This window comes from Anser cygnoides, chromosome 11, assembly GCF_040182565.1.
Source record: "Anser cygnoides isolate HZ-2024a breed goose chromosome 11, Taihu_goose_T2T_genome, whole genome shotgun sequence".
Taxonomy (NCBI): Eukaryota; Metazoa; Chordata; class Aves; order Anseriformes; family Anatidae; genus Anser; species Anser cygnoides.
The window spans coordinates 7,894,927-7,919,071 of NC_089883.1; the positions used below are offsets into that span (position 1 = coordinate 7,894,927).

Genomic DNA, 24,145 nt, shown 5'->3' on the forward strand with positions numbered 1-24,145 from the left:
CTGCTTGAGGCTCTAATGGATGGATGACTTGTATCATGTGTCTTGGTTTTCATTTCTTGTGACTCAGGTTTGCCATACGAAGATTTTCGTATCTTGGGATGAAGGCACCTGCACTTCTAGACCTTCAGGACCTTCTGTACCTTTTATCTTTGATTTGATTTCATCTCATCTTTCTAGCAGCCTTTGATTTCCCAAGTGAATTAAAGTTCCAAATGTCATATTTCTGAGGATTGGCATAAAAGGGGTTTTAAAAGGGCTTATTCTGGAGCACTAAGAACCACATGCATCCAGCATTGAACAGCTCCCAGATGTGGCAGCTTCATTTAATTGCTGAAATCAGAGATGTTGGGAATGGATTTCATCTGAAAGTCTGATCTCCTAAAGTAAAAGGCATAGGACAACATTTGCTCATCCCCTGGAGATGCTGCCAGAAGTCTGTCTCTGATTAGCAATGTTAATGGAGTATTAACATAAGCCATGCCAGGAAGGGAAACTGTAGAACACATTATCATCAGGAGAGCCAGCTGTGTATAGGCGTGTAAAGATGATGATGAATGTAGTTTGTGGCTTGAGAAGCCAGCTGCTGAACTGCTCCATCCCCTAATCCAGAAGAAACAAAGTGGGGTTGGACAGGCCAGCTTGCTCTTCTCCATGCCGTTGCACTGAAGAGGGATGGAACAGGGAAATAGTAGAACAGATGTTGTCTTCATAGGAACAGGGAGATGAAGGGGACTTCCCAGCTGAGTCATTCAACCTGTGACAGCAGAAGTACTATTTTTTGGCCTAGCTCCATCTTTCAGCTGTTCAAGATCTTGCCTTTTGTTACCTCTGTGGAAGGATGGTCCAGGGTCTAAATATTCTGATGGCTCTAAACATCTCCAGAAGTGCTTTGTACTATTTATTCGAGTTTTGTAGGTTCCCTTGGCTCAGAGCCTGTGAATGGTCTGATTCGGTTTGAGAGTGATGCTCAGAGATATTGTAAAGCTACTCATTTTCTTTATTCTTTCTAAGCAAATATGGGCCATACAAATCCTACAAATCTTCACGTGCTTCCCCACCACATCATGGAATCACAGAATGGTTTGGGTTGGAAGAGACCTTAAAACCTATCCAGTTCCAACCCCCTGCCATGGGCAGGGACAGCTCCCACTAGATCAGTTGCCCAAAGCCCCATCCAGCCTTGCTTTAAACACTTCCAGGGATGGGGCATCCACAGCTGCTCTGGGCAGCATATGCCACTACCTCACCGCCCTCATAACAAAAAATTTCTTCCTTATATCTAATCTAAATCTACTCTCTTTTAGTTTAAAGTCGTTACCTCTTGTCCTATCACTACACTCCCTGAGAGTCTATTTCCTTCTTTCTTGTGGGTCTCCTCTAGGTACTGGAAGACTGCTATAAGGTCTCCCCAGAGCCTTCTCTTCTCCAGGTTGAACACCCCCAATTCCCTCAGTTTGTTTTCATAGGAGAGGTTCCCCAGTCCTCTGATCATCCCTATGGATCATCCTCGTACATCTACGTCCCTAACAGTCTCAATATTGCCAGATGACAGAATTTGATTCTCTGGGCTTGTGCTTGAAATCTGGAGCCTTCAAGCTGTTAAACTCAGTACACCAGCTCCATTGTTTATAAATTGTGTTTCTACTTTGCCATGTGAAGAGAGCAGCGAGCTTTAGATCAGCAATACGTAGAACACTGAAGCAAAGTGCTTGTGCTTTAATGTGGCAGGACCAACAGGCACTTTGCAAGTGAGCAAGATAGTGCTAAATCCTACTGATACAAGCTTGTTTTCATGGCTTCCTGATGGAGCTACACATTTCACCCATTGACCTTTTTGACATTTTCCTGGTTTCCCTCCTGCAGGAGTACTTCAGCAGTAAAGTGCCATACTCTGCTGAACAAACTTGGCATCTCGTCAAGCTGACTTATTTGGTATGTATTTACACTTGTAGACTTTAGTACTCTCCTGGCAATTGAGCTTCCTTCCTGCCTACATAAATATGATTTCATTATTAGCTTTGTTTAGCTTTGTTTAGTTGTTGTTTTGCATCTGCGTGCTTGCCTTTCCAAAGCTGCCAAAGAGAGTTGCAGGTGTTGATCTCAATTTGTGCTCAAAGCATCCTGAACTCTACACCCCACCTGCTAGCTCTGATAATAAGCAGCACTCTTGACCTCCTACCTAAAACAAAGCATAAAACCTCACCCTATTTTCTTTTCCTTTGAGGAGCCCATAACTACTATTAGAACTAAAGCCTATGTTTTTGTTTCTTCTTAGAAAAAATCTATTCAGTTTCTCTCAAAGCTAATTTTCTGCCTTTTGTCTCCTACGTTCAGACCTGTATTTACAGAAGACACAACCCAAGACAGAGAGGTTGCCTTTCCACAAATGGTCCCAGAATACTTAGGATTCATCTAGTTTAAATTCTCATGAAATGCAGGGAGAGATGTTATAAGCATGATCTGGACAGAGATCAAAATCAGAGATGAAAACCTTATTTCCACTAGAAATGCCATCTGTTTGAACAGGTTAGATGAAAGACACAGGAAAGTTCTTGCATGACTTGCTCATAACATTGTGCTGGCCCTCCAAAGGGATGAGCAATCTCTGCTCCCGTTGAAAGTAGCGTGTCTATGTTGGTCAGGCTTTGTCGGGTACAGGCAATGGCTTCTTAATTGTCTCCTAGAAGACAAGGTAACTTTGAGGAGAATTTTCCTGCATATTTCTTGGAACTAATTTCTACTTCAGATCCTAGAACTGTGTTTGAACTAAAGCATTTCTGCTAGGGGGGAAGAAAACAAAACATAACAATAAGACCAAAAAAAAACCAACAGCAACAAAAAAGCCACCACAAATCTCACTTCACCAGGCTGGGACCTGGCTCTATAGCGGATGGAGAAGCTGCTGGAGTAATGGTAGATTTGTTTTTTCTCCTGGGTGGGGACTGACAGGAAAGGTTTCATGAGATGGAAGAGAGTCAAAGAAAGAAAGTGAAACCAAGCAGTCAATTTGCTAGCTGCAATCTTTGATCTGTGGCTGTCTGCAAACAGAATTGGAGCTCTGTGATTAGATGTACATGCTCATTATATGTTGTACTCTCCAAGCAGGCATTGTACATACAGCACAATGTATTCCGCTTCCTTCTGCCCAAATATCTTTTTTCATCTATATTGCATTAAGACCTTGAGGCCTATCATCGGGGAAAGAAAAAATACAATTTTCTTATTGTACAATGCATTTCATTCCCAGCTGCTGTATTAAATTTATTCTTATTTGAAGTGGTGTCTGCGAGTATAAATCATTTAAGTTTATATGTTTTTGTTGCTGCGGCAACAGTTTGACTAATTGAATTCCAAAGTGTCTCTCTCTATTTCAAAGCTATGATAAAGGGCACACACATTCTTAGCAGCAGAAGCCTGAAGCGAGAGGCAGGGGACAGGCAGCCCTGTCAAAATGACATGTCCTCCATCTCCCCTGCACGGGCTTACCGGTGGCACCCTTGGCAGTCGGTGGGGAGGAGGGCAAGGGCTAGGAGGAGTCACTGCTGCCTGCAAGCTCCCCCTGAATGCAATACTCAGAAATGCAGTCAATGCCGTTAGCAGGATGGAGGAGGCATGGAAAACCGGTGACAGGCTTTGGGAAGGTCACGATTTCCCTCTCTGTCTCAGTGTTCCCCATCATTTATCAGCTCCCAGCCTGACGTGCTGGAGTACTTCATGGTTTTAGACGTGCCCACGTTATGTTAAGCCCATCTTCTTTCCACAGGGACTTTTTGTGAGCTCCTGGGGCTTGTCTGCTAGCTGGGATCACACATGTTCCCAAGGTATTTCTTGCCCCGTCAGTTTTTAGGAGGAAAATGCTCATCATAGTTATGGCAAAGGGATAGGGAATACCCTGGGCAGCCCCAAATTTTCCCTGTGGGACTTGCAGGACAAATTCTACCCCGCTGTATGATTTTTTTCCAATTGTAAACTAGAGGTATGTGTTCCCCTAGACTGAGCCAGGAGGACTGGAACACTAAAGAGTGGCTCTTTGGAAGGGAATTTGTCCTGAGAGGATGGAAGAAGCAATTCCTTTCCAGGCAGAAATTTCCAGACAGGAACTAGCCCCTCTGTGCTATTCCCAGCTTGTTCTGGCCACTTTTCGTAGCCTAGAGAGAGCTCATTTTTTGTGTTAATTATGTAGGTGTTTATTACGGCCACAAAATGTTAATAGACAGCCTAATGGAAATCACACTGGCTAATGAGAAGCTCCTGAATACCTGCTGCTTTTCTCTGGGAATAACGGCAGCCACAATTCAGCAGGAAATAGCTTCCCCCACTCCTGCCCTGTGCTTTTACCTTATGATTACATCGTGCTGTTAATTTTGTCTGGAGCTCTGCGACCTGGGGGAAGGCCAGGACCTCTCTCTTCCATCTGCCCAGAGGGGACGGAGGGGTCTGCTTCCCTCTCCTGCTTTTTAAAGGGTAATCTGTGAAGGGTTTTACAGAGCTTGAAAAGGTTACTGCGTGTGCCTGAGCTGAGGGTGGCAGGAATGAAGTACAGGGAGCCCTGATGGACCTCGCTCCTTCCTTTGCCTGCCTGCCCCCAGGGGATGCTGTCAGATGCGGGGCATATGCTGCAGACTGACAGCCCTGTTGTAGGCAATCTCAGCTGCTGTTTATTTTGGTGTCATTTTATTCCCAGCCCCATTAGATGCTCCACCAGCCACTCCATGCTCATGTAATCATCTCAGATAGACAAACAGCAGGAACCTGCAACAGGCACTGGAAGGGGACAGAATGGGGTGATTCCTAGCTAATTTGTTCAGATGGTTAGGGTTTTTTTGTTTTCTTCATTATTTGCTTTTTAACGAATTTCCAAAGATTTCTATTACATAAGTGCTTTAAATCAATAATAAAAGGAAACTTTGTCCATCAGGCTGCCTAGCCACAGCTAATGAGGTTAAAATGCAAACTGTCAGCCTCTTGTTTGTTTTGCTGGTGTAGAGAAGGGGAAGGGAGGTGTCTGATGAGGGGTGAGGCTGCAGCTTAAATGTGGGGCTCAGAAAGCAGCAGGAACAAATAACTAGTGTGGCATTTATGGAGAAAAGAGCAGGCTAAATCTGGGCTCCTGTTGAACAAGAGCAGGAGCAGGCAGAAGAGTGGTGGGTGGGAGTATTGGGATGTATGTGTACGTGCTGGGTTGGGAGGAGTGTTGCACTGGGAGGATGCTGGTGGGAAGACGCCTGTGGGGTGGGTTGGCATGGGATGTGTATTCTCATGGGGAAAAGGAGGCCTCATCTATTGGAGATACTGAAAAGCTATATAACTGAAGCTGTAAAAAATAAAAATAAAAATAAATAAAAAAGAGAGACTGCTCACAAGGCAATATAGGAACTCCCAACTGGGACAAAGTTTCACAGTTTTTCCCCTTGTGGGCAGAAATTTTCTGCTTCCGTCTTTGCATGCCAAAAATAAAATTAAAAAAAAATGTAGTCTCGCTGCTGCTGAAAGAGCCAAACAGTTCTCTTGTGGGCCATATTAGTGAACAGTTGTGAAAACACCAGATTTCCTTGTGAAGGTGGGATTTCCCAATAGTGAGGAGCTGCAAATGAGGCAACTTGCAGGGGTCCATATGGAGTTGCTGGTAGGAAACCAACACCAGGCTCTTGGAAGTGTTTCAGAAGGGGGCTTTCGGGAAACAGAAGAAAAGCAGTTCAAAAGGTTGGTTCTTGGTAATACATAAAGCCATAAAAATAGCGTCTGAACATCTTCTGTTACCTGGACACTGGTACCCGGATCCTGTCAAGTGATTTCTCTGGCATCCGTTGTCCCTGCTTTGAGTACAACAGGTTGTACAGATTATTTTATGATCAATAAATATCCAGGCAGACACTGTGAAATTCCAATCAGAAAAATTTACAACATTAAGGCAGATATTGTATAGCAGGATATAAATAAATAGAAATTGTCAGTCAAATTCCTGGCAGCTAGAGTGTGGTGTCAGTTGCAGTAAATTAAGTGTTACTTCACAAATCACCGTTATGGTTTTGCCCAGTAAGTGTATCTGTGAAAAGGCTTTTTTTTCAACTTGCAGTGGTAAAAATCCTTTGCTTCTGGTTATTTCTGCCTGAAACCAGTGTCAGGAGTCAAGGTGACAGTGGTGAACTGTGCCATATTCCTGCATCTTGATTCCAGTCCCAAGATGTCCTCAGGGGTGTTCAGTTTAGGTGCTGAGCTCTCCAAGTAACAAAACCCCAAAACACAAGGAAGTTATTGAATCCTTTTTGAGTCAAGGAGGGCTTTCTGCATTGTGAGGGGTTTGCTTGATGTGGCGGTGTGGAGACCCACTGACAAAGGGGAGGAGCAGCATGGACTCTGTCGTCTCTACCAGGATGAAGTGAGCTGTGAAGGCTGTACCTGGGAGCGGGTGCGAAGAAGAAATCAGGTCAATAGTCAGACCTTCAGTTACTGCACTTTGGACAATATTTCACCTATGGATTATTGCATTTTGTTATACGTATTATACTCGTTGGCCTGACACAAGCTCTAAAAAAAGCTCTAAAGCATCATCTGGAGGTTCCTGTGCTGTTGGGATGGCTGGAAAATGTGTTAATTTTCAGCATAAACTTTTATGAATTAAAGCTGAATGTTCAGCATGGAACAGAAAGGAGAGGAGGACCAGCTAGTGGTAGTTTTGTACTTTATTTGAGAAGAGAGAGCTACATAAACTATGTCAGGAGGGTACAGGTCTACACACAGTTTCATCAGTCAATAAATGAAGTTGTTAACGTAACACTGAGGATATGATACTTTGAAGAAGACATAGACACATGACCAAGGAATATTTACAGCTCTAACATACAATATATTTATATTTGAGAGAGAGATTCGTGTGCATCTGTGCGCACAGATACCCCTGTGTACACGTGGTGCACGCACGCGCACACGTAAATAGGTATAAAAGGCTTTAAAAAAAAAACTTACGTAATTCAAGAAATGAGTCTGCCTTTCATTTGCAGCAACTGACTATTTTTAAAGGTGGAAATGGTTCCAGTTTGTGGTGGTCTGGAGCGGAGGTTTCGCTTTGAAATCTCGGTTCTCCAGCAGTCGTTGGCTGAACCTGGAGCACGTCTTGGTGGTGTGGTGGTGGCAGGGGATGCGTGAGGTGCGTGGAGGGGAGGGCAGTGGACGTATGGGGAGGAGGGGGCACGTGGCCTCGGGGCTGGGGCAGTAAGGTGGAGATGAAAAAAATGACCTTTGGTGATGCCATTAAATCATCCTTTATACTAAACATAAATTATCGACACAGTTTTAAAAAAATAATTTTCTGTTTCATTTCAAGGCTGGGGAGAGAGGAAGGGACAATGCAGGGCAGAAGGGAAGGGGAGGTCTGGGGAGGGGAAATACCTCAGCACTTTAGTAAAAGGTCCCTTGACCTCACTGCAAATCCTTAATTTTAAAAGTGTTCTTGTAAGTCTGACTAACACTGTACCAGTCGTCCCCTTCCATGGTGGCAGTGTGCTCGATGCACGTGGCGTGGCAGGTAGAGGAGAAGCAGGGACCTTACCTCGGCCGCTACCCAGATCAGGCTGCCTCTTCCTCTGAGCTGGGGCCAGTGGAGGTGGGCTGGGCAGGCAGACATTGCGACCACCTTGCTCTTGCCAGGTTCTCCCTTGAGGGGTAACCTGGGTTGTTCCCAGAAGGGGAGAAGGGTGAGTTGTGATTTGGAGAAGGGGAGACTGCAGGATGGAAAAGGTTGAGAACCAGCAATTCAGTTGGCAAATAGGATACAAAGGATGTAAAAAAAGCCCCAAACTAATAAAACACGTGGATTGGTGCATGGGGTAAAAATAAATAATTAATTAATTTTAAAAAAGACTGTCAAAAAAATCAATTCAGCAAGCATCACCAGAGGATTCGTTTTCTGCTCATGCAGACTTTCAGTGACATTAACAGAGATTAAAATAAGCTGGTTTAAATAATAGTAACAACAAAATCTCTACCAAAATATCTTTCCTCTGGGATCTAGCCCCATCCCCCTCTTGCTGCCAGCTCTCCTCCCAGAGTGAGCTGTGGATCAGCACTTTCTGGGGCCAAGCCTGCTTGTGTGGCCGAAGGCCAGGTCAGCTAGGTGTAGGAGCAGTTTCCTGGATGTTAAACATACCCTTGGCATATTTTGGAGAGTGGCGTTTCTCCTGGTGACAAGAGTGCCAGCATGGGAAATGCCTGAGGGTGTGTACCCTCGATTTTACCTGGGGAAACCTTGTCTCTTCACCTGACACACGAGAGGCAGAGGGAGCTGTAGTACTTGCTGAAAGCTAAATCAATGTCAATTGTTTGCCTGCGCAAAAATCCTTCGTTTCTATTGAAAAACATATGTAAAGTAGCACTTCGTTAAGACAAGGTAGGGGAGATGAAGGTTATTTAGAGTATTTATTTATTTATTTTTGTTCTGCTTTAAGCCTATCTATACGAAGCTCTCATGCAAGAAATTGCCTCCCAGTTTAGCTGAAAATTTAAAGGACACTTCTGGGGAAGAAAAAAAAAAAAAAGAAAAAAAAGGCAGTTCTCTTTCACACAGGGAATTGGCTGGGTGTGGGGACTGAGCAGGGCAAGTGAGGGGTCTAAAACAAGACAGCCTGTACTGAAACCAGAGCAATCAGAGAGCAGAATAAATGCAGTGGAAATCGTAGTATTTGTAAGGGTTTGAAGCAGAGTAGGTGGGACAGGGAGAAGCGCAGCAAGGCTGAATGTTTCTCCAAACCTTCAGCACTCATTCAGATGAGTACATCATTTTGGAGTGACTGCTTCCTCACATCCATAGCACTCTTCTGGTCAGAACTCTCTGCTGCCTTACCCCAGTTCATATCTGACTTTTACTACTCTCACTATGGCTGACCGCTTACTGAGAATCGAGTCCTTGCCTATTTGCTTTCTCTCCCCATGTCCCAGCAGGCTTCCTTGCTCCCTTCCCTTAGCACCATTTGCTCTCTGAGCCCCTTATTAAATCATCTTTGCAGCCCCCTGCAATTTTTTCCTTTCTGGATGTCCCTTAGCATCAGAAAACTGGCCACAATTCCTTATTTTCAGGACTGTTACTCACAAGTTTTGAGGTTCTGTGTCTCAGGCACTTCCCAGTCCTCACTTTCTCTGAGCACCAGTCCAGATGTACCATAGTCACGACTGCAAATCACTGCTGGAGTATGTGGGGGAAGGATACGGAGGAAGCTGTTTGTAGGAGGACGTATGTGCTGGGGAGGGAGGAAGAGCCCATGTTTCTGGCCTACCTTTCTATCCTTTCTTCCTCCCCCTTTGTTTTTCAGGGATGGGATTGGACCTTCACGTCCCTTTGCATAGCTTCTCTTAGTGAAACCCCAAGAATGCAGGCTAACCAAGGTGGATACTGAAGAACCTGCCTTCTTCTATACATGAGGTATAACTTCTTTTCCATTCAGAGCCTTCTCTACTGATGCTTGCTCTTTCCTGCATAGCTTTTCATCTTTGGCTGACTCTTTTCTGACAGTTCTCCATTACACAGTAATGTGAATTTTTTATGGATTGATGTTGAAATGATTTTCAGGGGCTACAGTGTCATTTTTATGCCCCTTACTTTGAATTTTCCAGGAGATCTGTCCGTTGATTCGTTACAAACAGTAAATTTAGGTGATGGTCAAAGCTGAATCACATGAAATAAATACTCAATTTCTAAACTGCTAACAGTATAGTCTCTCTCCATATGTCAGGCTGTCCCCATAGACTAGAAGACAGGAAAGTTTCACAATCCAAATAAGAGACCAAACGTTCCCAGGTGGAACACAAGTGTGGGGAAAAAGCGGGGCAGAAGGTTTAATTCTGGGGGAAGAATTGTTCTCTTGTATCAGATTGATTGTTTGGCGTTTTAACCCATCCTCCATCACTTGAAAACAGATACCGGCTGCCCATTTTGTGTAGGAGGAAGGATGGGAGGGGAGAGGGACGGGGTGAGGCTGGCAGCCGCTGTCCCCGGTGCTGATCCCAGTCGGTAGATCCGCGGAAATTCCCGTCCTAGTTTTGTTGTTCTTGAGGATTGAACCGGTTAGTCATCACTGGGAATATTATGTGCATTAAGGAAAGAGGGGTGTTAAAAAAAAAAAAAAGAGGGAGTACAACAGACACCATCCAGCAGGATCTGGTCTCTCTCTTCCTCTCCCAAATCTGCTTTTTACCTTAATTTCAGATTTCAAGGAGGCCATAAAGCAGGATTTGTCTTGTCTTAGCAGAAGGAGACAAAGGAAATTAAAAGTGAGGGGAGGTTTGTAGGGTAGAGATCTGCTCTTGTCTTGATGGCCAATGTTCTTTGTTGCCAGGGTGAATATTCTGATTCTTTTCTCATGTACGGATGTACGGCAGTGGATTTTCTTGTATTATAAGCCAACCAATCTCTTTTCATATGCAATGTGTTGTGTTTTTTTTTCTTGCTTGTTTTTTTTTCTTTTTTTTCTTGTATAATTTCTCTTCTTCTCTCCTGACATTCTGTTCCTAACATCACAGCGATCACCAGTATCCACGGCCTTCACTGACTTCAGACAAAGTTGTGGGTGTTCAACCCCTTCAAGGTTTAGCCGGCTGTTGCACAAGAAGGTTTAGTTACACAGCAACAACAAATCACTCCTTTTCTGATTATTTCCATTGTTTCAGTCTAGCTACATGAGAAGAAGTCTGGACTCGAAAAGATCCCAGTCGGAATCAATCCCAACCATCTCTCCAGCAATCAGAACAACCTGCTGGGGGCTGAGTAACAGCTGAATTCTTGGTGAGAGAAATTACAGGCATAAAAACAAAATCAAATAGACTCCTTGTGCTCATTCAACATTTCAAGGCATATTTATAGGTACTGCTGCATGGCATCTTAAATATCTCAGTTTAAAAAGAAACTGCATTACTCCTGTTGGGGAAAATAATTTTTCTGTTCTGTCACTTTCACTGTCTTTGCCCCTGATGAAAAATGAATAGAAATACACTGAATTAAATACCCATTCAGACCTTGCTGTCTCCTCTTTGGACTGTCTGGATACCCCAGAGATAGATCTGTGAAGATGAGAAGATCTGAAGGTCATCTGAAGGCCATCAAAACTGGTGTAGGAACATGAAAGCTGGACAAGAAGCTGTTAATTAAAAGCTGGGGTTTTCTTGCTCTATGAAGGTAGGAAGGGCTTGGTAGGCGAAGAGGTGACCTTGCAGTCCAGCTCCTAGTTGAGTCACTTCCTTAGACTCCTGCATTGCATCCCTCTACCTGCTCCCAAGTCTCGCTGTCAGTCGAAAGAAAAGCCCAAGAGAAATTTTACCACTGATGAAGCTCCCTGCATAAGGGAGAGAATTCCACCCTATTCCACTTTTACTTTCAAGATAGAGAGACCCTAATTCTCATACTAGGTAAGCAGGAGGGAAAACCACACAAACCACAGCTTTGAGCTCCCTGCTGAGTGCATCAAAGTAGAAACAAGTTAACAGGACAGACTGATAGACAGCTTTTCCCTCTAGCCCATGGAAATTCTTTGAAAGGGTATGAACAAAAAATAGTGTAAAAATTGGGGAGGGTGTTTTTTTACACTTTGAGAGGGAGAATATTCTTCCAAAATGTTCACAGGATTATTGAACAATAGATCAGCATTCGTTATAGACATCTGAGGCAGAAGGTACATGGCTGACAAAGCTTGTGCTCTTTAATGGTCTGGGAGAAAAAAAACATTTAGCAGATAATAGTATTTGCCTTGGGAACAGTAGTCAGGGAGCCTCAAGTGGGGAGGACTTTAGATACCAAACTCAATCAGCAAACTTGCCATTGGTCAAGGACTTGAGGGAGCTAAAACTCCTCTATCACATGCCTGAGACTCAAGTGCTCTGTAATCTCTGTGGCATAGACATCTAGGCACCATTGTGGACAGCACATGGCTGCTGAATGGTGAAAGCAGATGACTGGGCAGAGCAAAACCAGAAGGCCTCAAATCAAGATCACAAAAGTCAGCTCTTGAGATTAAATCAACCCAGCCACCTGAACAGAAGGGTGTCACACAGCATTGCAGAAAAACAAGTTACTACCAGACACAGGAGGGCGCTTGTAAAAAGCTCCATGCTCCCACTTCCCCCATGCCTCTTCCCACCTCCACACACACATACACACTCTTCCATATACAGCAAAAAAATATCAAGGTTATGTGTTTCCTGAAATAAGGTTGACTGAATAGATGCACTTACAGAGAATTCTTTGTAAAGCTATAGCAAAATGAGTAAGAGTGCATCACTACCATGGGAAATAAAAAGAAAAGTAACCCAACTGCAATTCAGCCAGAATCATTCCAAACCCCAAAGGTTGGCCTCTTTTTTTTTTTTTTCTTTAATGTGTCTGACATTTTATGGCATCAATAATGCAAACAAAGAGGAAATCATATTTGCAGAACACTAATGCACGGATGTCTAAAGCGAAATACAATACTGATTACTTTTTAAATGAAGCCACCAGGTTTTGATGTGCTGTGGCGGTTAAATTGGTCCATCAAATTCCTTCCCCAGTCCAAAGCAACAGCTTGACCTTCTCTATAACCTTGGATAGCCTTCTCAGCTGCATTCTGATTGGGAATGGTAAATGTTAGTTTGAAGTGATCTTCCTTATGGGCCTGATTTCAGAAGTACCCGGAGCACATAGCTCCATCTGAATCTGAGGGGAACTTCAGGCATGTCACCACTTCATAGTCTATTCAATGACTTTGACAAACATAACAATAAACCTGCTACTAAGACCTGTTGGTGAAGGGATGGATAGGCTCTGAAAGAGATTTCCAGACGTACTAGTGAGATTTTGCCCTTATGGTTAGTGACTAATCTATTCTGCACCTGATATCTGTCTCTTGTTTAGACCTTTCTGCAGATGACTGCAGAGGAATGCCTGAGTTTGAAAATAAGTGTATGAATAAGAAGGTGTGGCAAAAACAAAAAAACAAATACTTTCCTTTCCTCTTCCAGTTTTCAGATGTTAGTGGTTTGATTTTTTTCATGAAAAAGTGGATTTCAGAGATGCATCTTGAATACTACAGACAGGATTTTCTCTACACATAAGAGTGTGAAGAAGCTGTTGGGCTCATGCCTCTTGCTGCTCAGCCTGCTCTTCCAGCAAAAGACAAAAGGGCTTGGTTCTGGCCTCCACTTCCAACTTAACAGTGGGAGCACTGAGTTCAGGAATCAGGAGATTTATTTTGTAATGTCCTCTGACTTGCACTGAGTGAGCAGTTTGAACTTCTTTAATTTATGCAGTTCTGGTTTGGTAGACAGAGTTAATAGTGCGCCTGTGGGCTAGTGGGTAGGGTTGGATGCCATCGACTCTCATCAGCTGGGAGTTTGTCTGCCATTCAGTCCTGGATGAGGTCTGATCAGTGCTCTGTGGGGATTGCATGCTTTGGAGTTAATCAGTGCGAGCAGCTAATTGCCACTGGTTAACTAGTGCCGTTTAATTAGGTCTGGGTTGTTGGATGGATGTGTGAAGGGAGCTGTTTATCACTAGCAAAAAAAGTCAGCCTTGTGATGTAAACCTCTTTAGGGAATTAAAAAAAAAAATCAAGCCAGAGCTACTGTCACTATAGCAGGGTAGAAAATCAGTTTCAGCAGAACTGGCCTGGATGAGGTTAGAGTCACGCTCTGCTGGGGTCAGAAATGATAGCGGCTGCTCCCCGACCCTTTCTCCTGTGCAGAAGGGTGGGACACTATGGGCTTCAGCTGGGATTTACAGGAGATACCCCACATGCATTACAATGAGCTTTGCTGTAAAATTCACTGCACAGAGGTTAATCTAGATGTCAACATTGCCTGACAGCAGTGAAATTACTCCGGGGCAGTGCTCCTTCTGAAGTCTTAATATAACAGTCAATTCCATCCTGCCTGCAGGAAATGAAAGTTTTCTGCTTTGTGTGCGGAATCATTCGGCGCCAATTTTCTCACTGTTTGAAGTCCAAACTGTTTGTGGTCTCGGGATTCACCTCACATGAAGACTTTCGCTTCATTTGAAAACTCTGCTAGTCAAGTCCTGAGAACTGCAAGGAGCTGCATAGGGAGAAAAAGAAGAGGGCAGGGGGAGAAATCTTATCTCTCCTACCACATCGAAATCAAACAGCTTCACCAGCCCTCTGTGCTCTGAACGCAGTGAATGCAGCAACTCAGCTATCTAAATATCAAGCAACAAAGATTGGGGAGGTTGGAAACCAGCAGAGAGAGAGAGAAAGCATGCGAAAAAATATCCGGACCTCCCAGAGCTATGATTTTCTTTAGAGGTATTTCAGTCCTTCCCTGCTGGGACCTTGTCCTAAGAAGCCAGTAGTTCAGCAGTTAAACACCCCGACAGAACAACTGCTCAAGTTTTTAGCTGTAGGATCAGTCACTTGTGCCGGGCGGGAGATCAGTTCCCACAGAGGATTCCTGATGGTGTGGGGAAGTGATGGTTAGATTTGTTGTGCCTCTTTTCTCCTTGGAGAGATGCTACTGTTGCGGGGTTAGCAGGAAAGAGGAGAAATACTGGCCACTCCTTCAGTGTAAAGAGACCAATCAGATTGGGTTTGTGAGAAATTAAAGACATCAAGATGAAAACAACCTATCAGCTCACTTAGTTCAGTCCCAGAAAAAAAAAAAATTTGTTTTCTTCTTTCTCTTTGGTCTCTTATCTCTTTCCTTGGTTCAGTTTGTCAAAGTTGCAAGCAATGGGCCTCCTATCACTTCTCTGAGGGAGCTGTTTCATTGCTCAGTAGTGTACTAGGAGGGAATAAGAGAAATGGAAGAGCCCAAATGCTCACATTTTCATCTTCGAGCAGCAACTGACGTCTCTGCCTGTGCCAGTTATGACACTGCCATCCAGAATGAATGTTTGAAAACACCTACTTTCTCCAGGCTTGAAACTCAATATGTCACTTGCAAAGGGGACACTCTCATTTTGGGGGACTTAACAGCTTAACAGCAACTTAAAGAAACCTTACAGGTGTACTGATGCAAGAGCCTGATGGGGAGCACCTTAGTGTTGAGCAAGTTTGGCTACTCCTGGAAAGCACGGCTGAGAGGGGAACTTTCTCTTCTTCTATTTTTGATACTCAGTTGGAGCCTAGCTCCATTCTCATTCCTGGCCAGATCAGGAAACAAGGATGGACACAACGCACCAAAAATTCAGCTACTTGCTTTGCCATTTCATTAACCACTGGGATTCAGTGGGGCAAAGGATGTGGGCACACATCAAAGGATGCAGGAAAATCAAGCAAGATTTAATGCAACTTTTGAAGATCACATTGCCAAATGGAATGCGGTCTCCACCCAGATTTGCACATGAATGACTGATGATCAAGTGTTCAGAACTACTTATGGTTTTGTGGGCTTGCAGTGACCCAGGTCTGCATTCTTTGATCCATAGCCTGAACTCAGGGAAACTCATGCACTAGATTTTGGGGAGGTAAGAGCCCTTCATGTGGAAGAAACCAGCTCATGTAGTATTATACTCCTGTCTGTGGCCCCTATAAACTTAACTTTGTTATTCCTTTTAACAGTTGTATTTTCTTACAGGAAAACAGTTGTATTTTCTTACAGGAAAAAAAAAAATCACAAATGAACACAAACCTTGCCTATTTTTTTTTCCCTGCCTGGATAAATGGTCCCTTGCTTTTATTGGTATATGTCTCCTTTATAAACCAGTATTTGCCCAGTATTACATCTAGAATGTCCTAGTGCTCTAGTATGTTTCTATTCTCCTTTGTTTTTTCTTTGCTTGTATACACTGTGGTACTTAAAATTCTATGCCACACTCCTGAAACCAGTCTCAATTTCCCAACCCAAGATACTCACTTGCCTTCTAAAACCAGCCCTTCCCTTTCCTTGGCTTTTTTATTTCCCCACATATTTTATCACCTTGTTCCGCCCACTCCTGGGGACAAGCAGACGGCTCAAAGCTAATGATGTCTCTCAAGCAAGCAGCCTCTCTAAAGGCATTCCAGACTTTTCACATTTGTCTGTGCAGCACATGCTCCCAGAGCCACCTGTCTGCGATTCAACACGCCATGGGCCTAGGCCCAGGCCTAAAATGAGGCAGCCCAGGCTCTTTTGCACCCCCAAAATATATGCATCAAGGGACATTTAGAAAGACCAAACAGCAAATGTTTGTGGGAGACAGGGTGAGCTTCCAGTCTGGCAGATCATTGCAAGGCTTCCCTTAGCTACATTTCAGCTTTCATCTTGCAACCTGCCAGACCGTGATGGAAGGAAAAATAATGGCTGGAAATGACAAGACAGGCCACTGATGAGCCCGTAAGGCTAGAGCCAAATTTACTGCCCACAGTTTGCAGCCCTGGCATGAGATTGCCATCTCTACCGTGCACTAAATAGTGCCTTCACCACCAGGACAGCATCACGTCAGTGACACTGTTAAGGGACTGAGTTGGTGCTCACATTTGCAGTGCTCAGGAGCAGAATGCTGCTCGAATGGGCACCACGGCCCCTTGTGAGCAGTGCCCAGAGCAGCATTCCTCCCAGCTCCCTTTCAGGAAGGCCCTTCAGAAAGCTGCTGATGGTGGATGTTGGGTGGTGGGAACATCTGCCTGGGCACACTGGTGTGCTGGGAGTGAGGCCTAGCCTGCCCTGGACCTGGATGAGACCTGCTGGTGTTCCTGTGCAGCAGGGATAGCTCTCCCCTCTTAGCAGAGGCCGGGCAATGGGATGTCTCTCTCTTGGAAATGGAGAAGGAGCACATAATCATTTCTCTGTCTCCAAATGCTGCCCACAATGAGACTTATTGGAACTCTGTGAGGGTTTCCCCCAAATCTGCTCTTCCTCCTCCCTTGACATGCAGTGGGGCAGTGGCAGGATCCCCTCAAGAGCCCCTCGTTCTGCAGGGAAGGGACCATCATCCATGCTGAAGGGCTGCTCCTCTTCTGGCCCAGGGAAGGTTCTTCTGCAAATGAGGTCTCGGGGTGTTCACCAGGAACTCGGCACAGATGCTTTCTCTCTTTCCCTCCAAAACCAGGCCTCTCTTCCCCGCCTGACCAGGCCTGTCATACTGAAAAGGGGTGCAGCAGTTTCAATCACGTCTCCAAAATACAACACAGCCCCTTCTTCCCCGCCAATAAACCTCCATCCAGCACCACCAGGCCAAGGGCCACAGGGCAGCAGCGGCAGCCAGGGAGATGTCACCGCAGCTCGTCCTGCTCTTCTGAGCAATTGCTCACAATTGGCTTTGCCAAAAGGGCTTTTTCTGAGGCAGTCACTGCACTTGGTGGGGCTAATAGCAATGCAGACAGCCTGAACCTTGGTCCGAGCCAGTTCACATCTTCTGGGGGCCCATCCCCTCACCTCTCACAGACTTATTCCTCACCACGTGGCCCAGAGGCCTGGTGAGATGCTCGGCTCCTGCGCTCGCCTCACTGTCGTGACCACACAAATAGCTGGCACGAGGGACAGGGCGGTGGTGGTGGGGAGGAGAGGAAGGAGGAAAGAAGGAGGGAAAGGAAGATATAGCTGTTATGCAGGATGGTTCTAGGGGAATAGCGTCAGCTATGGGAACACAGTGTCTTTAGGTAATTTGTTGTGTAAAGGCCTATGAAACTGGTAAAAAGAGAAATGAGAGCCAGAGAGGAGGGCGGACAAAATGGTGGCCTGGCACAGGCCAGCACAGTGCCTGGGAGCCACGAGAGCAGGAGGCCTTTTGGGTATGGGGCAGGCAGCCCCAGGAAAGGGAGTTCTTTTGGAGGCACTGGGCTATGAACAGCCATCACTTGTTCTCCCTGCATACACTCTGAAGTCCTTTCAGCCAAAGCAGCCTGCATACAGAGAGCCATGCCAGGGCTAGCAACCCTTCAACCAGTCTTTTTCACTTCCAAAGATGAATCTAAGCTGGCGGGTGAGGAAAAAAGCTGTGTCCTTACTCCCATGTGGTTACTGCCACCCATCCCCTCACCCAAGCACAGACTGAACCCACAGACACTGCTCACACCACAAACTTCCTTGGAGAATTGTCTCCTGTCTCATTTGAAACCATAAGGTCAGAGCCATGAGTGGGAGGTAGAGAAGGGCAAGAGATGAGGAGAATGAGGAGAGGATGCAAAACCTTCCCTTTCAGTCGCTGGCCATAACCAGTTCTCAGCCAGTCTCACCCATCTCCTCTTGCATCCTGGCCCTGAACACCACTCTGGCTTTGGGAAGGAGTCAAGATCCCTTCTGCGTCTCCTCCTCCCCTATCTGCATTCCCTTCCAGACAAGCACCACATCCGAGCAGGCTATTTTTGTGCCGGCGATTGTCGCCTTCTCAAAATTGCCTTGACAATGCCTGTGGCGTCCGCTCTCTGCCTCCTGAGAGCGGCTGCCAAGCTGAGGTTCCCCCTCGTCCTCCACTACTGGAGGAAAAAAAAAAAGCAACCCAGGAAGGTTTTTTTTTTTCTCAGCCCAGTCTGGATGGGCAGGATTCAGCGTCTGAGTCAGCCTTTCCCCAGATAGGGATAATTTCCTGCTCCAGGGAGGTGGGCTGTAGGGAGGATGCTGCTCTCTCTCCCTGGCTGTCCCCAGCACCCCCTGTCGCTGCTGTCAGCCCTTTATCCTCATTGAGATGCAAGGCTGGCCACTGCAGCCATCCGCTGAGCTGTCTGCTCCTGAAGGCACCTTCCCTTCCTTCCCCCCTCCTCCCGGGGCTGCCTGTGGAGCTATTCTTCAGCCTCTGCATTTCACAACAGCTCAAAGGCAGATGCATCAATCCTTTCAGGGGCTGGGGACGTGAGGAGAATGGCAAGGGGGCCGCAGGCAGGTGTTGGTAGGTTCCCAGCCATCTCACAAGCCTTGTCCCCCTCCCTTGCCCCCGCTGGCTTGTGCCTGAGGCTTGGACTGAGGCATGGGGCAGGGATGGGGAAGGGAAGAGGATGGGGAGGGAGAGCACTGGGATATGCTGACCCCATAGGCATGCTCAGCTGGCATGCAAGCGATTCCCAGCTGGTCTGCTCACTGCAGCCTTCCCCCATGCATGAAACAGGGGATGCAACCCTGTCTGCTGAGGGTCTACACCAATATGGCTGTGGTGTGGACAGCTGAGGGAGGGGGAACAATCCCATGGCCTCAATGAAAGTGAAGGATGGGGAGAAAAGGCAGGGGTTGGGGACGGGGGGGGTTGTTCCTCCCAGCATCGCCATCTCTGCCAGGCACAGAGAAGAACGAAACTCCTGTCTCGCACACCAGAATGGGTTGGGATGAATCAGGAATGGGTCTTAGGATGCCCCTCAGCCCAAGGGGGGTCCTTCGGTCCCACTGCTCTCCTGCCCCGGAGAGGGAGGGAGAGCTGGGTCCGGCCGATGCGCTGTCTGCGGGAGGGCAGCTGGTTCCCGGCGTGTGTTTTACCCGTAGGTGCCACAATCCTTTGACTGTGTGTTTGAAAGCCTTGAGTCTATACAGTTAAGAATCAGCAAATTAGAAAAATTGTCCTGAAATGTTGGAGGGAGGAAAAAAGGCAGGAAGGCAGAGAGGGTCAGGGAGGGATGGAGAAGGAGGAAAGGGCTCAGTAAAAGAGTTCATCCAGGGGCACCGCCCTGGCTTTGCGCCCATCACCTGTGGGCTGGGAAGGAGGAAGGGAGGCAAGGACAAAAAGGGAGGACTGATTTCACACATTCAGTGCATATCATACAACCGGGGCAGGGCTTTCCTCCCAGAGCTCCTACCCAGGCTGGCATCACTGCTGTAGCCAGATTAGAGCCCTGCCCAACAGCCCGAACCATACTCACAGCAGGGTTACAATTCACTGCTTCGTTGCTCGGGGGAAGATACCTTCTCCTTTCTTCTTTTCTTTCTTTTTTTTTTTTTAATTATATATATATATATTTAAGTACTTTTTTTTTCTCCCTTTTTTTTTAAGTCTTATAATTTTTTCTGTAACAGCAGCTTCTTTCTGTATTGGTGTGGAATTTATATATAGAGAGATATCTATAAATATATATAAGCCAAACTGCCTTACAGGTCATTGTTTTGTGGGATTTTTGTTGGTTTGCTTTCTGTTTTGTTTTGTTTTGTTTTCAGTGTTGTATGTGTAGCAGGCACTTGAGTTTATATGAAGATGTTTGCTTGGGAGCTGAGGGGCAAAGGACTTGGGGGGGGAGAGGGAGGAAGGACGGAAGGAAGGAGCAGGGACTTTTGACAAGTGGCCACTGCTAGCCAAGGATGTCCAGGTAGATTGGTGTGGCCTTGCCCAGAGCATGAAGAATCTTGTAGATCTCCTTGATATTGAGCCGTTGCTGAGGTTCTCTCTGCCAGCAGCCCAACATGATGTCGTAAACCTCCTTGGGGCAGACTCGAGGTCTTTCCAAAACTCGGCCTTGGGTAATGCACTCAATGACCTGAAAGAAAGAGAGAAGAATCACTCAGCAGCAGCTGGATAATGTCCTGTCCTGGATACTTCTTGGCCGTTGAGGGAATGGAAAAGCTGAGGAGCCTAGAGGTCTACAGATCCTCAGTGCTCATCTGTGTGTCAGAAATGACGGTTTTACATTGAAAAGTTTTTCTCCAGAAGCAGTCTTGAAGCTTCTCAAAACTTTCATCATTTGGCACCTCCCTCCCTCACTGCACCCTCCAGGCAGGAGGTTACAAGCAAATTGCGTGATGTTTTAATTGAAGTTGTCAGGTTTTTCCTGATAGGTGAAGAATGAAAAAAAAAAAAAAAAAAAAGCTTTACAATCCCCAAACTAAACTGATATTTTACACAGCTGAAATGTTGTTTTATTTCCCTGAAAATCAAGAGTCCTTTCCATTGTAAAGCCCAGGAGAGTTCTACGAGAGAGTTCAGCACTTCTCTTTCTACCTTCATCTCCAAGGGCAGCTTTGCTTCATTTTGACACAGAAAAGCAGTTGGAAAAAAAAAAAAATTTCATCTCAAATCACATCTGTGATGGAGAAAAAAAAAAACTGCAGCGCTAACAGTTTGTTCTGGGTCAGGTCAGTGCTGCTAATGAGAGAAATGTGAGCTCTTGGACAGCATGAAATTCTCTTCAGAGGGATGCTAGTGGCATCCCCTAAGTGTCTGTTTGAGTTTTGGTCACCGAAGGAATGGATGCAAAGGGAACGAGGGTATGATTTGTCAGAGAGCTGCTATTACCTCCTGGCCTCCTTGGCTGGAGCCGATGAGTCCCGGCATTGCAGCGTGCGAGTGACCTGCCACGCTCTGCAGACAGACGCAGATCCCAAGCAGTGTGTTGAGGGAAGCCACCCAGCAAGGGGTGTTTGGAATTTATCAGTTATGAATAGTAATGGCCCTGCCACACAGCTCAACGGATACTTATCGCTCTGCTGTTTGCATATAAATGCAGAGGGGAGCGATTAGGATCTGCTGAAAGCTGGCCAAGGCGGATGCAGTGTGCAGAGAAGCCTGCATCGCAGGCAAAGCTGTTGGCAGCACTGACATGTGAGAGGAGGTAGGAGGTACAGGAGGTAAGTTGCGGTTTCTGACAGGTGTCCTGGACATGCAGAGGAGCCCTGCGGTGGGCCCTGTCTCTCCAGAGCAAAGGGCACAGGGCTAATGGACTGGCCGAGGCTTTCAGATTAAGTTGTTCCCTGCCTCGTCCTCCTGCTGTGGAAGGGTCTCCTCCAGCCTTGAACAAACCTGCTGAAAGTGCTCTGGCGGCACGAGGCCACGCAGGCACTGCAGGAAGGAAGGCAAACCTAAGCCTTGGCAATGCCCTCACCTGAGGTGCTGCTGCTTGGCCCACCAGGCTCTACGGTGGTGGCCATGCTGCGTTGCTCTGATGTCTCCTCGTCCAGGAGCTGGTGGAGGCATCGGTCCCCTGGGTTCTGCCCCCTTCTCCATGACTCACAAATGAGCCAAATGAGAGCTAATACAGCTCCCTCCCAGCAGGATAGTGTGGTCTGGGTGAGAGCCCTCAGCTCTCAGGAAGAAGCGGATGCAGCAGTAGGAAAGGGAATTACACAGCTCTTCCAGGGACGGTAGGAAAACCAATACCCTGCATCTGTGCAGCTCTTCACTATCCCTCCTCCTGCCAGGGGTACTTTCTCAGCCCCACTACCCTGCAGAGGAAACTGAGGCAGAAAGCATGAGGACAGCTGAGCTCTCTTTTCCAGCATGCCTCTCACCCATGTACAAGCCACATGTGCTCATTTGTGTGCGTTTGTATTTACCCTCCCAGGGAAATGCAAGAGCAGCTCATTAAGTAGCGTGACAAATAACTTCTGTCGCTGTCTGTTCCATTGTTTGTGTCTCTAAAATGTTTGCGTGTGCTACTTTGGGATATGCAGTCAGGCCCCATTGAGCACACGAATGGGCAAGTATTAGAGATGTAAAGCAACACCTTGGATTTGCCATCTCTGCAACTCACTTAATTAAGGGATCTATATCCAGAAAGCAGAAAATGCACATTTCTCATTACAAAAGGTGAAATTTCTGAAATCCATTAGATACACAGTAGGATAAAAATGTTCAAGGTTCCCACACACAGCTCTGTCAATGCATCTGGCTCCTCTTCTATAATACCCCCTGCTATTCTGAGCAAAAATCTTCCAGTGCATTTCTGCTGATGTGCCTCAGACCTCGGCTCTGACACTCTGCTAATCCTAGCCAGCCTTCCCTCAACTTTTTTACAGTGCAGCCCTACACTGTTATTCAAAGAAATAACAAGGATGAACCAGCCCCTTGGGTCCCATCCTCAAGGAACAGGGGCGAACTCTATAATAGGTGTCCCCATGGCAAACAGCCCTGCAGAAGTGTGCCACATGCCATATAACATGCTTCAAACACTTTCTCACAAACTGAAGGCTGCTGTAAAAGTGTCAGCTACAAAATAAGGAGAAAGCGAGCATAGGAAATGCAGGGCGACTCAATAACTTATATCTGAGCAGTGATTTGGGTATTCTGTCAGCACCCAAGAGTTTATCAGGTGCGGCTGTTACGGAGGTATGTCAGGAACTCGGAGGGCAGAGACTGGGGATAACCCATTGCATGGCTTTGGCAGAGCCCTTTGATTCCTGAATGCCTTGCTTTCCCCAGCTCTTAAATGGAGATAATGACACTTTTGCTATCTGAAGTTTCTTATCTCTGTATCTGAAAAAAGAAATAATTTGAAGAAAAAAAGAAATAATAAGAAATAATTTGAAAAAATAAATAATCTGAAAAAGAAATAATGCCAAGGAGAGGACCATCAGTGTATGGATGGCTTTGCAAGCAGTCTGGAAAGCAGAGATGGTAACAAGTAGTGTTTCCAGCTGAAGGTATCTCAGCACTGTTGTACCTCTGTGTTTGAGAGCTGGAACCAGGGCTGCTTCCCGTACGTGAAGATCTCCCAGAGGATCACCCCGAAGCTCCAGACGTCGCTCTCTGTCGTGAACTTCCTGTACATGATGCTCTCCGGAGGCATCCAGCGGATGGGCAGCATGGTGTGTCCTCCAACCTGCGGGAGGACAAAGGCACGAGGAGATCTGAGTGAACGGAGCCCTGGGAAGGGAGCAGCCCTTACATAACGTGAACAAACACAGGGCCTCCCCGTGAGCTCCATCAACAAGGAGCTGCTCGAAAGAGCTCGGTTGGATGCTGCCTCCCTGCCCACCCAGGGGCTTGCCCGCCAGTCCCAGCTGGTTAATATGACGGATAGGGAGTGAAATGTATCGAGATAAATGATGTTGTCTCCTCCCAAAACGGGCTTGTAAAGAAATCAAATGACAAACTGCCAGGCACATCCTCAGACCCTACACTGGTGGTGAGCCAGGAGGCAAGGCAAGGAGCAGAGCATTCGGCAAGGTGCTGGGATGAGTTTTGCAGGGCCTCGGTGCTCTGAGGCACCCTCCAGAAATACAGAGAGGGCTTTGTCCCTCCTCGGCAAGGCTTGCTAAAATCCATACACAGGCATCTGCGCATCACCTAATTGCGTGGAAGGTTTTTGCACTCATAAAACTGTGCTACAGGCCTTTTCAAAGAGTGCTTTGAATATGTAAATGACTGCAGGACCGCACTGCAAAAAGGCGGTCTGTTTGTAAAGAACAGGCTCTTACAGGCAGGGATATGCCCAGTGTTTGATGGAGGCAGGAAAGCCAGCCCCTTTGGAGAGCCTGGAAATGGAAGAGCCCGTGGGTGAAGTCCCATCGGGGTGTGCTAAGTGAGGGAAAGGCCCTCTCTCCATCACAGTCTGCCCTTCTC

General features: G+C 46.3%; 1 protein-coding gene and 1 long non-coding RNA gene across 6 annotated transcripts in view; one reads left to right on the forward strand and one right to left on the reverse strand.

The window, feature by feature from the left end:
• The window catches only part of LOC106036462 (uncharacterized), a 50,435-nt gene extending 39,792 nt beyond the window's left edge, over positions 1–10,643 (forward strand). The window contains exons 8-10 of the long non-coding RNA XR_010834251.1: positions 1,864–1,932; positions 9,306–9,415; positions 10,513–10,643. This is a non-coding gene — a long non-coding RNA (uncharacterized lncRNA). The remainder of the gene's footprint in view (positions 1–1,863; positions 1,933–9,305; positions 9,416–10,512) is intronic.
• A 5,092-nt stretch (positions 10,644–15,735) lies between these two features.
• Positions 15,736–24,145, reverse strand: part of NTRK3 (neurotrophic receptor tyrosine kinase 3) — a 197,421-nt gene continuing 189,011 nt past the window's right edge. For all 5 annotated transcript variants that reach the window (XM_013181903.3, XM_013181905.3, XM_048071959.2 and 2 more), the window contains 2 exons: positions 23,244–23,402; positions 15,736–20,345 (listed from right to left, as the gene is read on the reverse strand). In XM_013181903.3, coding sequence (XP_013037357.1) covers positions 20,160–20,345; positions 23,244–23,402 — 345 coding nt within the window. In that variant the 3' untranslated portion in view covers positions 15,736–20,159. The remainder of the gene's footprint in view (positions 20,346–23,243; positions 23,403–24,145) is intronic.